The sequence below is a fragment of the Metarhizium brunneum genome, chromosome 1, assembly GCF_013426205.1.
Source record: "Metarhizium brunneum chromosome 1, complete sequence".
NCBI classification, from domain to species: Eukaryota; Fungi; Ascomycota; class Sordariomycetes; order Hypocreales; family Clavicipitaceae; genus Metarhizium; species Metarhizium brunneum.
This window is the reverse complement of record NC_089422.1, coordinates 7,570,552-7,586,480: the sequence shown is the minus strand read 5'-3', so window position 1 is coordinate 7,586,480 and position 15,929 is coordinate 7,570,552. Positions and strand designations below refer to the sequence as shown.

The window sequence follows — 15,929 nt, the reverse complement described above, 5'->3', positions numbered from 1 at the left end:
GTTGGCGACCATATGGTTCGGGCACTGCACTGGGTAAATACAGGTGTTTTTCGGGATAAAGGCACAGGTAGTCATGTTACGATTTCAATTTCTCCTTAATATGCAAATACTATAAGCTCAACGCGGAAGGGAGGTTTCCAGTCTCCTTTGGTTCAAGTATTGAAAACAGTCTGAGATTGCCAAATCCTACGCTATCCGTTTAAAGGAGTGTGAAGAATGAAATCTTGCAAAGCGGTAAAGACAGTCTCACGCAATCAAATGGCACAAAATAGAAACATTAAACACATCTGGTCAAACTCCAATCAGTCCTTTTCGCCCCCCATATCGACCGAGCTACTAGTCTTGTCATTTTGAGGCTCCCGCAGCATGCAGAACAGGCGGATAGGAACCGGACCGCGAGTCAGGACGATTTCCTTTTTCAGTTCGAATCCAAATTTGGCGTAGAATCGGTTATTGGACTCGTTTGACGACTCAAGGTACATGGCGCGGTTTTCAGCGTCAGCCTACAGTAAAAGAGGCTTTGTCAGCATCTACTGTCCATTTTTGGGGCCGAACGGAGGAAGGGGGCTTAATTTTCATCTCATCTCTCTTTTACCTTTTCCATGATATGTCTTAGCAACTTGGTGGCATGTCCCTTGCCCCTCGAGCTCTCCTTGGTGCCCAGGTAGCCCAGGTAATAGCTGTCGCTGTTGCGGTCGCCCAACACCTCAGCCTTGGTGTCATGCAGCGCAGGATACAGCTCATTGAAGAGACGTATCCGGCTCTCACGAGAGAGCTGGTACCACAGACGCCAGGTTCCGCTGCAGAGCGTGGCGAGCCAGTCGTCGTTGGTTGTCCCTGGGGGCATCCTACACAAAAGAAAACGTCAGCGTGGTCCGCCGCCGGCAATGACATGGCCGCCCTGCAAAAGAACAAGGATCGTGAGGATTGTGTTTCACACTCACCACAAAGCAATGGCGTCAAAGTCTCCGCCGATGGCCGTTGCAGCGCCCCTGAGCCGGTACGAAACATACGAGTACTGCATAAGCCGGATATGCAGCCTCCAAAGCTTCTCGGACGGCCAGCAAGTCGCGTCATCCACGCCCATGACATACAGGGACAGCGGATCGGCAGCGAAGCTGTGGGCAAGAGCGAGGCTGGCCTCTCGGCGCTCACGCAAGGTGAGTTCGCGAACCTCTGTCTCCCATGTTGGCGGAATCAAGGACAACCGGGGATTGGGTTGAGGGCGGGTTTGGACGTGGTTGACCTGCGCCATGTTGGTGGGCGTTTATGTTTACTTCTACCTAGCTTGTTAGACTGCAACAGAAGACAGAACAGATGGGGGAAATCATTTTTTTCTTTTCTGGGTTCGATCTCGCTTTCGGGGGCCAAAGCGAGAAAGGAAAAGGCATCAGTTGCAATCACAAAAAGGTTGGCACCCAGTCACCACGGGGCAAAAACAGAGCTGAAGGATTGAAGAAGCATGGTGAGAAACTGGCTGCTCGTCTTTTTGGATCTTGTCTCTGCTTTTTCAGCTGAAAATCATGCATGGGTTTTCTTTTCTCTTCTTGTTCAGTACATTTTGCAAACTGTGGCCCAGTCACTAGTTATTATGCCAGCAGAGTATCGTTCGCGACGAGTCATGCCCAATAAATGAGACGAGGGCTGGAGGAGCGTCAAAACGATTTAGATGAGACGAGGGGGGACGAGATTGGGGTCTTCGCAGGAAGCCTGAAAGTGGTTGTATTGAGGTTCTATGTGCGTGGAGTGTGAATCCGACGACACTGGTGGCGAATGCGCACACAATAGAGGCGAGAAGCTGGTTTGATCACAGCTGCCAGGGAGGATGGGGTTCAAAGATGAAGGTGTCGAGTATGGTTGAGAAAAGTTAAAGGAGTGTGCTTGGGGAGAGTCGAGACTAAAGTATGAAAGGATAGGATAGATAAGCAACTTGACCCGCTGGGGTAAAACAACCTTAACTTATGGACTGAGACCAAGCCTGCCGCGCCTTCCATGTCTGGCCACGAAGTCTAAGACATGAGACGGGGAGTCGAGCAAGAGGCTTGCGTCGGTGTCGCTCACCTACCGAGTCCGGCATTTCTGCGCCCCGAATTACTAGCCAAGCACCGGGAATCGTAAACACTGCCATCTCGTTGGCCAGGAATACCGGGACGCTGGTCTCGGAGCAATCCATTGATCACAAGATCATGCAAAGGAGGGGCGGAGTGGAAGCCGTAGACAAGTTAGGATGCGGCTGTGTTCTCTTGGTGGTCTTGGTCTGGTGTCGGCCACCTCGGACACCGGCTGCCGGATGAGCCAGCCGGCACACCGTGAGTGCCTCCATGTCCCTCATTGCGCGCTCCACCCATTGCTGCCAAGACGGTTCTATCATCAACAAGTGTACCGGTAGTGAGTCATTCGTTGCTTGCGGTTTCAATGTTCCATGTCTCGTCACTCAGCCACCAGACACGGCGCGGAGCTGTCAAACGGGCACTACCACGGGCGCTAATACCACGGGCGCTGCCAGGGACCGCTAGCACGTGCACCAGGCCGTCCAGCACCGTGGAACACCGCTGAGGCGGCCCAGCTACGGGGCTTTTTAGTGGATCTGCGTGCCTCACTGCCACCAGCACTTGAGCCGTGGACGCTCTTTTCGCCGCCGAAGAGCGGGCGCCTCGGCCTCCTTTGCACAGCGCTTGAGCTTGAGCACTGCCAGGCTGATCCTCCGTGCCCGTGCCCGTGCCCGTGGCTTCGCGCATCACATCCGTCTGGTTGCGTCACGGGCGCTGCAGCCCATCAGCCTTCACTCGTCATCCATGTACACTTGGCTACGTGGCTCACCGAGGCGTCACCTCGACCATACCCCTCTGTCCTTCCTGCATGCATTGATGGTCACGCTACAGTGGTGCTGGGTGCCGACGAGTTTCAAAGCTTCAATGGTCCGTGACTCCGTGTGCGCACCGCGGCACCAGACACGATGAGCACGGCGAGGCTTGGCGCCCAAGTGCTGCGTCAGACGGTCCATGCAAGCTGGTGCTGTTGCTGCGGACTAAGTTGCTGGTTATTGGATGCCATCACCGGGATGCTGTGATGTTGATCGTCCCGAAAATGACCACGCTGGAATTGACGACACTCTCTCCGTTCCGGCCCCAAATGCAACGCCGCTAAATGTATGTATGTATGTACTCCGTACTTTGTATATAGAAAACTTGCGTGTCTGCTTTACATAATTATCTTCCAACCAAGTCCGAGTCTGCGGCTTATCCGCCCACAGACCAAGGCCGTAAGCATTTAGCCGCTGTCAGCAGCCATCCTCCTCTCGGGTGACCCTCTCTCTCTCCTGCCATGCAAGCGACTCGCAAAGCTGTATGTGTCCGCCCACTCTGCATCTCTCTCTATTCGTCCCTTTCTCTCTGTACCCCTCACACACATGCACACTCACATAATGCAGTGGTCACTTTACAGCATGCGTCGGATTTCCTGCTCGTTGGTATACTTCTCCAGACCAGAGTCAAGGCTCGCCCACCACTCAAACAGCATCGAGTTGCAAATGAGCTTGAACCAGGGGGTGAACTTCAACGAGGGGTCCTCGAATAGCTTCTTCAGTTTGTCAGCGCTGACGTACTGAGTGGCCTGGACCTCGTTGGGGTTGGGCTTGAGATCGACGTTCGTCTTGATGAACAGGATGTAGTCGACTAAGTGTCCAGTTAGCAAGCACGTTATTGGGCTCCCATTGTCCAACACGTTTTTCATCTGCCCCTCAAGCAATCGGATTGCTTACTTTCATGTTCTCCCCACTTGCCGTCACTGGGAGCCTTGTAGTGAATACGTGTAAGGAATCGGAACTTTTCGATTGGAACCTGCTCCTTTTTAATGCCCAGCTCGTGCTCAAGCTTTCGCTGCGCCGCACGCTTCGCTCCCTCAATAGCATCGGGAAGGTTGGAGCCAGTCTCGCCGGACACGGCCAGAGGGTGCGAGCAGCAGGTGTTGGTCCACATGTCGGGGAAGGTGATCTTTTCGGAGGCACGCTGCTGGAGGAGCAGCTCGTTTTTGTCGTTGAACAGGAAGACGGAAAAGGCCCGGTGCAACAGTCCCTTGTCAATGTTGGACATGAGGTGGCCTGGACGGATACACAATTAGCATGCACGCTTTCCCTTGTCTGAATGGTCATGGTCACTGGCTTCGTGAGGAACGACGTCACATCATACAGAGCTTTTTGCTGGCCTTGCCTACTGGCATGTCATTATCATCCAGCACAATGCACACCTCGTCCATCAACCGGATCTGCTCCTCGTCGTGGCCGGAAAGTGCCTCCGAGCTGGTGTCGATGTCGGGGAAGAGGCGGAGGATGGTGTCAGCCGTCATGGGCTCTGTTCGGGTCTCAGTGACCGTGACCGTGGTGGTCGCCATCTTGGTGCTATTTTCGAGACTGTAGAGAGTAGATTAAGCGCGTCCGAGGTTTTGCGCTGCCGGCCTTTGCGAGAGGACGCAGGAGAGTCCAGATGTTGTTGGTGTCGTCTCGGCGGGAAAGGGTCTAATCTCAATTTAACTAACATTTCGGTTTGCCCCTCGCGGCACGACGTAAATTGCGGGCGTCCACAGTTGCATGTGGGGCTGTCATCCTGGTCCGTTGACCCACGACAAGTGACAAACCACGCTGCGTCAACTGGTCAGTATTCGGAGTCTTAAGGTTTTATTTCAACTTGTTTGTCCCTCGAGACCAATCCGAAACTATCCCGTTAACGATTTAATTAACAAAATAAGAGGAAGAAGAAGAAGGAGGAGGAGGAGAACAGCAAGTATGTACTATACTATTCAAGGAGCCCCAACCACTTGAACCAGGCTGTGCCGTGCTCTGTGCCATTGCAAGATCCAACTCTGGCTTCCTACATATCAACTACGGAGGACGGAGTACAATGGGAGGCCAAGGCATCTAGTCTTGCAAAACAAGATGCTGGTATATCTAGAGGTATCTACCTAGGCACCCGATAAAGAATGCCCTGACAGAAACTTTGCGCCCGAACAGGTACCCTCAGTGCGGCCCCCTGGGCAGTTAAACCTGAGCATTCAATGTTCTGCTCCATGGCTGAGTCATCAGCTAACTTACTTACCCAGGTACCTTGCTGGAGGGGCTTACATGTAGAGCCTGGCCTTATTAGACCAGCACTTGAGGACAACTGGGGCTGCACAGTCACTGAACACAGCCTCGGGCTAACTGGAACCAGCACAGTGCTGTCAATTGAATCTGGTCTGGTGTCTGAAGTGTACCGACAAGTCCACAACCTCGAGCCAGGAGCTTCGTCACTCAAGCCATCGTGTGTGCCTCGTCTTCCTTGGTCTTGGAACTTTGGCATCCTTCATCCCCCTTCACGGCGCACGCAGCCATACAACAATCCGCACAGAGCGTCCATCTCCAACTCTCATCCGCTCCCGAATTGACCTGCTGCCGCCCGACCCCCGGCAGCCTCAGCGCCCGGCAATCATGGCGCCTCCCAAGATTGAAGCCAAGGAGATTGAGACGTACTGGAACATCTTCTCCGACCGAACAGGCGGTGGCCAGTTCCTCACCGGCGAACAAGCAGCCCCGGTTCTGAAGAACAGCGGTCTCCGCGATGACCAGCTGGAGCGCGTGTGGGATTTGGCCGACGTTGACAATGATGGGAACTTGGACTTTGAGGAGTTTTGTGTCGCCATGCGACTTATTTTTGACATTCTGAACGGAGTATGATGCACCGACCACGAGACTCAGGCTTTGCGAATACTTATGATGATCAGGAATATGCCGACGTCCCCAAGACACTCCCCGACTGGCTGGTCCCCGAGTCCAAGGCTCATCTTGTTCAGGCAACTCGTGCCATCGCCGGCAAGCAGCCGCAGTTTGAGCAGGTCGAAGACGACTCAGACGATCTAGGTCTCAAGGATGGCTTTGAGTGGTACATGAAGCCCGGGGACAAGGCCAAATACGAGCACATTTATCAAGAGAACCGGGATATGCGGGGTGAAGTATCATGTGAGTCTCGTCCCTTTCTTGCGTCCGTCTGCGCACCCTCTCATCTGCTTCTACTAGTCAACGCCCTCGAAGAACTCTACGAATCTCTCGACGTCCCCGACACCGATGTCAGATCAGCATGGAACCTCGTAAACCCCTCCGCCGGCTCGACTATCAACAAAGACGCCTGCCTCGCATTCCTCCATATCCTTAATTACCGCCACGAAGGCTTCCGCATCCCCCGTAGCGTTCCTGCCTCGCTGCGCTCCAGCTTCGAGCGCAACCAGATAGACTACCAGCTGGACAGCCAACGAGCGGGCACCAACTCACGATGGGCCACCAAGGCCGACGACTCTACCTCGACCGGTCGAAAGACGAAATTCGGTGAACAGTACCTCACACGCCTGGGTCGAAGCGGATTCAAGACAGCCGGCACCGACTTCTCGACGGAAAAGACGGAAGATTGGGAGGAGGTTCGGTTGAAGCGACAACTTGCCGACTTGGAAACCAAGATTCAAAAGGTTGAGGACATGGCCGATCAGCGGAAAGGCGGCAAGAGAGATTCCAAGCCTGCACTTGTAAGGAGGGAACTCGACCAGCTACTGGACTATAAGCGCAGAGAATTGAGAGAATTGGAAGAGGGGAGGGGCAAGAGCGCTGTTGGTTCAGGCCTGAAGAGCGTGTCAGAAGATTTGCAGACGGTGAGGGAGCAAGTCGAGGGTTTGGAGACGCATTTGAGTTCGAGACAAGCGGTATTGGATGATTTGCGGAGACAGATTGACGCAGAGAAGGCGTGATGTATTTTTGTCAAAGAATGGAGCAGATGTTGGATTCAGCGAACATATGTCTAAAGCATTAGACGTAAATCTAATTTGTACAGCGTGCCACACAACCCCTGGACGACGTGCCATGTCCATCTATCGTCTACCTCTCCATCACCACATACTCCCATCGACGTACTTCTTCGTCCGCTCTACCCCCAGCGTGCGGCCCTTGCCGAGCCACGCCGCCAGGGACGGCATGGGGACGAAGCCAAACCGTCCCGCGGCCCTGGAGCGGCCCGTCGAACAAATAAATATGTCTACCGACGGGCCATGGACAGCTTGCTGGTCTCTACCTCGTAGCACCAGGTCGATATTCTTGGCCACGCCCGCTGCCTGTGCCTCCGTGATGAGAAACCCAGCCCTCGGCTTCGAAACCGCATCCCCAACCGCCCACACCGTGCCCCCGGCGTCCTGGGCCGCAACGCCCATGTTCTCATCGACATGCACGTAGCCGCTGTCGTTCAAGAAGCCGCCCGGCAGGTACGCCGTGTTGGGCACGAACCCCATCGTCGGGAGATACAGGTCCGTCTCCAGCTCCTCACCCCCCTCTAGCCTCACGACGGTCCTGCCTCCCTCCTTCTCCTCGGTGCCGGCCACCCGCACGCCTCTGCGGATCGTGACGCCCAGCTTCACCAGCTCCCTCTCCGCCGCGGACGCGATGCCGTCCCCGCCGAGGAGCTGCTCGCCCGACGACAGCAGCACCACCGTCTTGTCCCGATACTCGAAGCGTATCTCGCCCGCGAGCTCTACGCCCGTCGCGCCCGCCCCGGCTACCACGATGTGCGGCGCCCTCCGGATACCGTCTGCCGCTGTGTGCAGGGCCTCGACGCACGCCTTGTGGGTGGACGAGGCTTTCCACGGCATCGAGGGCGACTTGCTGGTCGATCCTGTCGCGATGACGAGGTAGTCGTATGCAATGGCGCGGGTGTCGCCGGCCGTCGAGAGGTGGACTGTTTTGGAGGCCGTGTCCAGGCTTGTAGCTTCGCCGAGGACGAATTCTACGCTGTTGGAGGGGTATTGCGCGAGTCCGGGCTCGATGGGCTGCAGGATCTGCTCATCTTTGAGGACGCCGGGGATGACGGCGCGGATGGACGCAATGTTCCAGTAGAAATGGGAGTTCTATTACATTGAGCTTGGTTGGAAGTGAGAAGGGGGGAGGAGGCGAGGCACCTTTGTGATTAATATTACTTTGAGATCCGGCTCGTGAGGAAGCGTGTACTTGAGCAGACGGTGAGTGACGGCAAGGCCGCCTAATGAGCCGCCGAGGACGACGACGGTTTTGGACATGTCGGAGAAGAGGGGGCTCGGGGGAAGTGACTGTGATGGAAGGATTTACGATGCTATGCGTTTTTGTTGTTGTCTACCTGCTCCTTCCCATCTTGTCTGTGTCTGAAGTTGTCTCGTCGGGCGACGATGTATGACGACTCGGAGTTTCGAAGCTCCCCACTTATTCTGCATTCTTCAGCGTCGAGCCTTTGGCAGACTCGATTTTATCTGATCTACGGCATTGTTTGTCCCAACCAAGGATCCATCAAGGTTGCTTCGTCATGGCGTTCAAAGATGTCAACGTGCGAAATCACACCGGCTGCTCTTCAACCCCCATCTTCAACATCCATCGTTGCGGCGCACCTTCCAGACCCACCGCATGCTCCCACCCACCATTGACGCTTTCATGTGAAGATGATTCATCAGACCAGCACAAGCCAAGTGAGCAATGCACCTCCGTACGCAGCACCAAAATACTGCATACGTGACCTTGTCACACCTTGGCGAGCTGTTGGTCCTCTCTCCCAAGGAAATGGGAAATGCTCCCAACAGCATAGAGTTTAAACCCAGACCGGCATTCAGCCATATCCCACTCCCCTGGCAAGGTACCCGTGCTTTTCCATGCGGCCAACAGGAACCGGTGACGCCCAAAAAAGGAATGAAAAAAAAAAAAAAAGCCCACCGCTCTTATACAACCACAACATCGCCCTCAACAACTCGTCTGCCACGTTCGTCTCATCGCAACATTACTTTAGTACACATGTCATCAGATGCCAGAAGCAAGCCCCCCCAGCACGAGACGCTAGCCCCTCAAAGGGAAACGCTCCAATAGCCCGCAGTGTCTTGACACTTTCCACTTGTGCCTGCCGTTGAGCACCTGATGAGGGAAGAGCCCGCTCCACCCGCCAGACACCAAATGGGGCTTCATCCTCACAACTCGGCCAATGGACTCGCCAAAGACGTCACCTGCCCGGGCCGTAGATTCCCCCCCTATTAGGCTTGGTGAAGAGAGCTTTTTGTTGTGCTCGTGGTTTGTGTACCCCGCCGAGGAGCTGGGGAGTGGCAGGTGGGGGGAGAAGGCAAGTCACCAGACAGCTGACCAGACTCTTCCGCCATTTTCCCCTTGCCCCAACATCTCCAGCTCCACGTGTTGAGGGACAGTCCTGATCCTTTCTCCGTCTTGCATACATCTTGCTTCAAGTTGCAAGCTTCTTTGTTTGTTCTTTGCAAGCCCCATCTATTTTCCTAAAGTAACACTGCTTCATCCGCCACCATGTCGGCCAAAACTAGCAACCCGGTCTTCAATAACGCGGCCAATGTCGAGGTCCAGAAACTGAATGGGCTTTCAAACGACCAGTTACTTGAACTCTACGGTTTGTTTTCCCAGGGAGATTCATCGGGACTGGTCGATCATTGGGTACTGGGGCTAAAATCCATTCATGATACTAGGCTACTACAAGATCGCTACTGGCTGCGACATTACCGAAGAGTCTGCCCCTGGCATGTTTGATATTCGCGTAAGGAATCGCCTCCGTCCAGCTTTCGCACTCTGTAATGTATTCTTGTCTTTCCCAAGCTTTGATTGCTAACGTTTGTTTTGCCGAGCAGAAGAAGGAGAAGTGGAGGAGCTGGAAGGCTAAAGTCGACGAGGGAAATACCGCAGAGCAAGCTCAGGAGAAGTACATTCAGGCCGTGGAGAAGTACAAGAAAGGGAAGAAATCTGGCCAGTAATCTCAAACTGTAATGCTTTGGCGGAGTGGGATAAAAAAAATGTGAAATGCACCATTGGTGTGTATTGAACCCTACGTACAACGAAACCTGTGATAGCGTCTGCTGCGCTGTTCGCAGCAATTCCTAAACGCTTTCCATGTAGGACCCTTGGGTGTCGTTGGCACATGGCATAGGCTAGTTTGGAGCACTATCGAAAGATTATTTATGAATTTGCACCCCAAACGTCTGATGCTTGGTTGGCCGTAACTGCGGGAGGTCCGTGACAAAGCCAATAGAGCACATCTTGGAGTTTAACGTTGGACAGGCAGCCACCTGACTGCCAAGCAATACAAATTTTACAATCAGTCAGAGGGACTCATCGCTCGAGCTTCACGATGCGTATTCTTGAAGAGATCCGAGAGGGCTGGCAAGTCATCGGGTAGCGGGGACTAACTTCATTGATGCTACTAGCTATGTCTCTACAAGACCGTGGTTGGCTTCGACATCACCAAGGAACCTGCCCCTGGCATGTTCGCATCTAGGTCGGGTTATTCTACGCCCGAGAAGGCCCAGAACAGTATGTGACGAGGGTTGAAAAACTCAAGGAGGATCACAATATCGTGTAAAGTTTGGATGCAAAGAGTCAATTGAGGAGTGCACTAAAACTGTCCAAAGCATAAATCAACACTAAATACCACAGTCCGCAAGGCCAATTCACCCTCAATAAAATGCTGCTATGTCTGGTCAACGAGGTTTCGTCAACTTATAGTCCATCGCAAAAGTCTTTCGTCGCTTTACCTTTTGAAACGGTACTTTGGAAAGGTGTAATGCGATACATGATTACATTTTCAGGGTTTGGCTCGCATTGGCATCTTGTTAGCGTCAAACTGAATAAAGCCCAGCCTGTCAGAGGAGCAGGACCCAAGGACGACAATATCGTCAAATACTGCTCTTGGGGAGTTTCGAAATTCCATTGGGACCCAGGCTAGACGCTCGCCATTCCAGAGAATCCAACACGAATCCCGACTAATTGAATATCCAGAAACAACGTCTTCTGAGTTGACGTTGACTGTTTTGTCCGTTGCAAAATTCAGGCAACGTCCTGGAATCGATCCTATGTCAGTCAAGAGAAACTGCGCTGTGGCGTCGAGTGACAGACGATTTGATATCTGTCCAGTGCTGATGGTCTGCACACAGTGACCCGAAGCTGTACAACAGATGCGAATGTGAGCTCCTTCCCCCCTGTATTGCGAAAACGCTACCATGGTAGAATCTGGCCAAAAAAGCGCGGCTTCGACAGCGCCCCTGACGCCATCAAGTTGCGTTACTCTTCCCCAAGACGTTGTATCATAGATATATGCCCCGCCAGTAAATGCCACAGCCAGAAGTCTTCCATCTGGCGAAAATTGGGCTGTTTGAAAAGGGCCACCGCTTGGAAAAGGCTTCAAAATCTTCTGTATAGGGGATTGTAGGGGCAAAGACCAGATTTCTAGGGCATTCTCATGGCCAAAGGCAATATATTTCATATCGGGTGACACCAAAACTTTTTCACCTCGCGGAAAACCACGAGGTAGACTCTGTAGCCGCAGTCGAACGGATTCTTCTTTGCCCAGGTGCCAAAATTCTACACCCAAAGTTTCACTGCCACAAACAAGGTATTGGCCATCCTTGGAAAAGGCAAGGGATGCGACACGGCCAATATTGGAAGAGAACTCAGATATCAGCTCTCCTTTGTTTATATCCCAAATTTGAATAGAACCTCCAGATTGTGTCGCCACTCGAGTTGAATCAGAGGAGAAGACGATAGGATCCGAAAGGCAACAACCGTTTTCGATTGTATGGATGCGCTTTTGAGTGGCAATATCCCAGACTACCATGTTGTCTCGATAAGACTGCGATATCAAATACTTACTATTTGGGGCGATGTAAAAATTTGTTGTGGAATCATCTACTTGAACCCCATAATCCCCTACTGACCAGAGGCAGACAGTGTCATCGCGTGACGCTGAAGCAACCATGGATGAGTCCGGTGAAAAGTCAATACCATAAGCGGCGCTCTGATGGCCATAAAAGGCCTGTATGGGCTCGCCTGTCGCTGTACTCCATATTCTCATAGTTGCAGACTCCTCACATGTGGCAATGAGGGAGTCATCCGGCGAAAATGTCACACCCCATACTTGGTCGATATGTCCTCTGAGGTTCATTTTTAATTCTGATGACTTGAGACACCAAAGCTCGACACAACCACTTCCTAAGCCCGCCACTGCCATCGACCCGTTGTTCGAAATTGCACATACATTGCTGCCATAGTCGGTTTCCAGTTCGCCTATCCGCTTTCCATCAACAGTGCGCCAGATTCGAACGCTGGAGTCATAGGACGACGTTAACACGCGTGTCGAATCCCGGGATATAGAGACAGAGGAAACCTCATGATCATGACCGCGGAGCTCCATGGTACATTTTCCAGTAAGAGAATCCCAAATCCGAGCAGTTTTGTCAAACGATGCAGAGACCACAAGCTTGGAGTCACTGGAAAAAACAGCAGACGAAACCTTTCCACTATGGCCTCTAAGTTCTTGTACGCATTCCTCTGTATCAACATCCCATAGTCGAATGATCCCGTCGTCGCAAGCCGCAACGACAAGTCTTTCATCGTGCGAGAACATTGCAGAACTGACTCCAACTGGATTATGGATTACTTGTAAACATTCTCCAGTATTCGTATCCCAAATTCTTACTGTTCTGTCCGCCGATGCAGATACCATACGTGCACTAACAGGCGCGAATTTGGCGGTATAGACTGAATTCGTATGTCCCTCGAGGATCTGTAGACAGCTACCCCATCGGGATTGTGTATCTGGCCAGGAGCGAATCCATTGAGGAATACTATTGTAAAATAGGTTTCTGATAGGGCTCTCTTTAGGGGAGAATAGAAGAGCCGATGAATACAGCTGTAACGGGTATGAGGAAATTGTTCCCATGTTTGCCAACAGAAATCGGTAGGCGTCTCCAATCAAGTCCGAAAGTTCTTCACTATTTTGAGCCTGTTGTTTTGTCAACGCCAAATTTCCTTTTCAGGCGATGATCCGGTACCATAGACACTTACAGCCAACAGCCCCCTCAAAGCCTTCATCATGCCGATGGTCTCCCTGACTCGTCCCATTAAACTGAGAGCCTCGATCCAATCCACAAATCTTTTTTTAAGAAACTCATGAGCTTCACCGTTGTTGCTTAAGGTGGATTTCGACAACTGAAGATGCAGTACCCAGTTGGCGCAAGCATACTGAACATCGTCGGGTATACACTCATTCACTCTTTCCGGGTCGATAGAAGACTGCAACGCCGCCGGATCCTCAAGGTTGCAAATATTTTTTCGGAGAGAATCATCCATTAAGCGAAAACAGTTGGAGGCCATTGTGTCATGTGCGGTACTTTCATTTACCCAGAAAGGATTATCGTCCTTCTTGTCAGGATCCAGGAGAAAATCCCGAAATGATAGATGTAGCAATCTGACAGGAGCATCCGACACCTTTGGCACGCTCAACACGGAATACAGGCCATCCAATTGATGCTCAATGGATCTCTTGGGAATACACAGTATCCTCTCCAGTGAGAGGACGGAAAGGGGACGGGCCAAAATGATAATTGACCCAACAATCGCTCGAAATTGCTGCAGGAGCTCGACTTTTTCCACTTTGTCAAGACCCTCAATCAGCGGGTCCAACACGGGGCGATAGGTAGCATCAAGCTTTGACTGCTGCGTTCTAGTCTGATAACGCAACACCTTCGCAAGCTGGTCGTCTGGGTGCCAACGCAGATCTGCGAGAAAGCGGCAAACAGTGGCAGCAAAAATAAAGAGAGGGGTAGCCATCCTCACCAGTGCCCGAACCGTCTCATGACCAGGCCATGTAAGTGGAAGGCGTCGGTCTTCTGACACTGTGACATTGTACTCTCCACGTATTTTTGCCAGTTGATGCTCAAGGAACATGCTAATATCATGTTGTATGACGTATTCGGGCATCTCTTGAAGTGCCACGTTCCGGTACAAGATGTTAACCAAGCTAAACCCAATCCGAATAGGCAGCTCAGGTCTACTTGTGACGAAGACTCGAACACGCAGTGTCTTGAGAGTGCTGGTTCGGGACAATATGTGAATTACACGCCGAATATCATCGTATGAGCCGCCGCATTCGTCCAATGCGTCTATGAGTATCACTAACGTAGACGACTTCAGTGAGGTAGGAACGATTCCTGACAGTGGTTGTAGTATCAGTTTGTCGAATTGTTCCAGCATCGCCTTCTGGAATATAGTTGGGTCAGCATCTATCGCATCCTTCATGTGTGTGGCCGAGTCAGGCAATCGGGTCGCCAGCTGGGCGGCAACGGTAGTGAAAAGTCTGCGGAGGTTATCTCTGTCCGCCTCACCCCTCTTGAAGAAGAAGCTAGCGCCAAGACAACTGGTCCTCGCAAGTATTCGAGAAACGGTCCGTGCAATAGTAGACTTCCCAGTGCCAGCCATGCCATTGAGCCAAAATATAGACTCAGCATATGGATCGTCCACCCATTGCGTTATCGAGTCTAAAAGAGAGACACGAGTATTTTCCATGCAGGTCGGGTTGCCCTCTTCACTAAACGAGTCATAAGTTGCTCCGGCTGCTATGGGCAGGCGACTCAAGACAGCTTTTTGATCAAGACTCAGTAGGACGGACCTAAGATATATGTGTTAGTATGGTAGAAAGGGGAGGCTTAGCGTTTTTCAACAGCTCACGTTTGATCGACTTGCAAAGCAAGTGATATATTCTGCCCACACCGTCCAAGTTGCTTGACGGCTTTTTCCACATCTTTGCTCTTTAACGGCCATTTGAGCGCGCCAATTCTCAGCCTACGGAATACTTTTCGGCCCGACGACGGACTCAAATCGTCATTTAATTTGCTCAAATGAGCCCGCGCCTCTTCAATCGCATCCAAGAGCTTGCTCGACGTCTTCAGTCTGTTCCCACAGGGGCCATCGAGTAAATCCTGGACACTGCTGGTCGTCTCACCAAGGTTGTTGACCTCTCGTAGTAGACGGTTGACTTCGAACTTTGCATTTTTCACCCCTTTCGAGTACTGGAAGCATATTGCTGCCACACGTCCGGATATTTCGATCACGGCTATGACGCTTGAGGCGACGCCCAGAGCCTCCAACGCCATGGCACCAACAAAACTGGCAAGGCAGTAAGATGTCGGCCTGAGATGTAAGATTCCATGATGAGGGGAATACAGGAACACACGGAGATGATCTCATCACTGGTGGCCTCATAATGAGACGCTTGAGATGGGGCATGCAGTTGCTTCAGATTGTGCAAGGCATATGCCAAAATCAGGCAGAGTTCAAGTCAGGCGCTTATGCCACAGGATGGCGTCGAATTAGAGACGGAGCTGGAACAAGGGAAGAATTGCAAGCTAATCGGAAGCTGCCGCGTGGGTAGCTCTTGCTTGAGGGTGCATTTAAAAGTGGCGCAGACAACGATGGCCATGGATTCATGCAGGAGTTTCTGCAAAAATTTTGAAATGGGGAACAAAGAATCAATTGTCACCAAATAACCGTCTTGGAAGACGGTCCCAGTCTACTCATCCGGGACTGACATCTGAGACGTCTCCAAGCACTCTCTGGGACGATAATTCTAGCAGCAAACAACATCATACCTGCGAGGAACTTCTATGTAGCAGACCTCAGCCACGGTTTTGCAATGGCGTCAATCCGACCAGAGCAGCCAATACCTCACTTTATCCACGAGAGGAGATATGGGGTACCCCAGACAATTCCTCAAACAACCTGACAGGTTCCAGCGGCTGTTCAGACCAAAATCGACCCAGCTTGCGCCTCGAACGATGAGATTCCATGTACGGAGTACTAACTCTGTACGGAGTTATACTTGGGATCTCCACAGCAGAAGATGCCTCTACTAGAGCGATCCGCCTCGATACCGCCAGCGATGCTTATCTCCTCGGGCCTGACCTTCCAACTCAGCATCTCTTCCCTTGTCTTGTCATCTCGCTAATCCAAGTTATCTCCAGCCGATGCACCAGCTTTTCCAATGCATCTATGGAGTACGGAGCACTCCGTACTCTGTACTCCGTACAATGCATCAAATTACGATCGATACTACCACACAGCA

At 52.1% G+C, this 15,929-nt stretch overlaps 6 protein-coding genes across 6 annotated transcripts; 2 read left to right on the top strand and 4 right to left on the bottom strand.

Annotated features, from left to right (window-relative positions):
* Positions 1 to 302: 302 nt before the first annotated feature.
* G6M90_00g023040 (uncharacterized protein) lies at positions 303 to 1,255 on the bottom strand (the record flags this gene model as incomplete). Its single annotated transcript, XM_014692765.1, has 3 exons — positions 303 to 503; positions 596 to 848; positions 945 to 1,255. 3 exons carry the CDS (start codon positions 1,253 to 1,255, stop codon positions 303 to 305), a joined length of 765 nt encoding a protein of 254 aa, XP_014548251.1.
* Positions 1,256 to 3,438: 2,183 nt separating this feature from the next.
* idi1 (Isopentenyl-diphosphate Delta-isomerase) lies at positions 3,439 to 4,389 on the bottom strand (the record flags this gene model as incomplete). The annotated part of the gene is made up of 3 exons (XM_014692766.1): positions 3,439 to 3,674; positions 3,761 to 4,099; positions 4,188 to 4,389. The coding sequence occupies 3 exons, from the start codon at positions 4,387 to 4,389 to the stop codon at positions 3,439 to 3,441; spliced, it is 777 nt and encodes a 258-aa protein (XP_014548252.1).
* Positions 4,390 to 5,461: 1,072 nt separating this feature from the next.
* On the top strand, positions 5,462 to 6,765 carry end-3 (Actin cytoskeleton-regulatory complex protein end-3; the record flags this gene model as incomplete). Its single annotated transcript, XM_014692767.1, has 3 exons — positions 5,462 to 5,701; positions 5,755 to 5,989; positions 6,047 to 6,765. The coding sequence occupies 3 exons, from the start codon at positions 5,462 to 5,464 to the stop codon at positions 6,763 to 6,765; spliced, it is 1,194 nt and encodes a 397-aa protein (XP_014548253.1).
* Positions 6,766 to 6,903: 138 nt separating this feature from the next.
* On the bottom strand, positions 6,904 to 8,079 carry ptaL (Oxidoreductase ptaL; the record flags this gene model as incomplete). The annotated part of the gene is made up of 2 exons (XM_014692768.1): positions 6,904 to 7,911; positions 7,981 to 8,079. The coding sequence occupies 2 exons, from the start codon at positions 8,077 to 8,079 to the stop codon at positions 6,904 to 6,906; spliced, it is 1,107 nt and encodes a 368-aa protein (XP_014548254.1).
* Positions 8,080 to 9,331: 1,252 nt separating this feature from the next.
* On the top strand, positions 9,332 to 9,789 carry ACBP (Acyl-CoA-binding protein; the record flags this gene model as incomplete). The annotated part of the gene is made up of 3 exons (XM_014692769.1): positions 9,332 to 9,431; positions 9,508 to 9,575; positions 9,667 to 9,789. 3 exons carry the CDS (start codon positions 9,332 to 9,334, stop codon positions 9,787 to 9,789), a joined length of 291 nt encoding a protein of 96 aa, XP_014548255.1.
* An 827-nt stretch (positions 9,790 to 10,616) lies between these two features.
* On the bottom strand, positions 10,617 to 14,961 carry HET-E1_2 (Vegetative incompatibility protein HET-E-1; the record flags this gene model as incomplete). Its single annotated transcript, XM_014692770.1, has 3 exons — positions 10,617 to 12,812; positions 12,875 to 14,477; positions 14,537 to 14,961. 3 exons carry the CDS (start codon positions 14,959 to 14,961, stop codon positions 10,617 to 10,619), a joined length of 4,224 nt encoding a protein of 1,407 aa, XP_014548256.1.
* Positions 14,962 to 15,929: the final 968 nt, after the last annotated feature.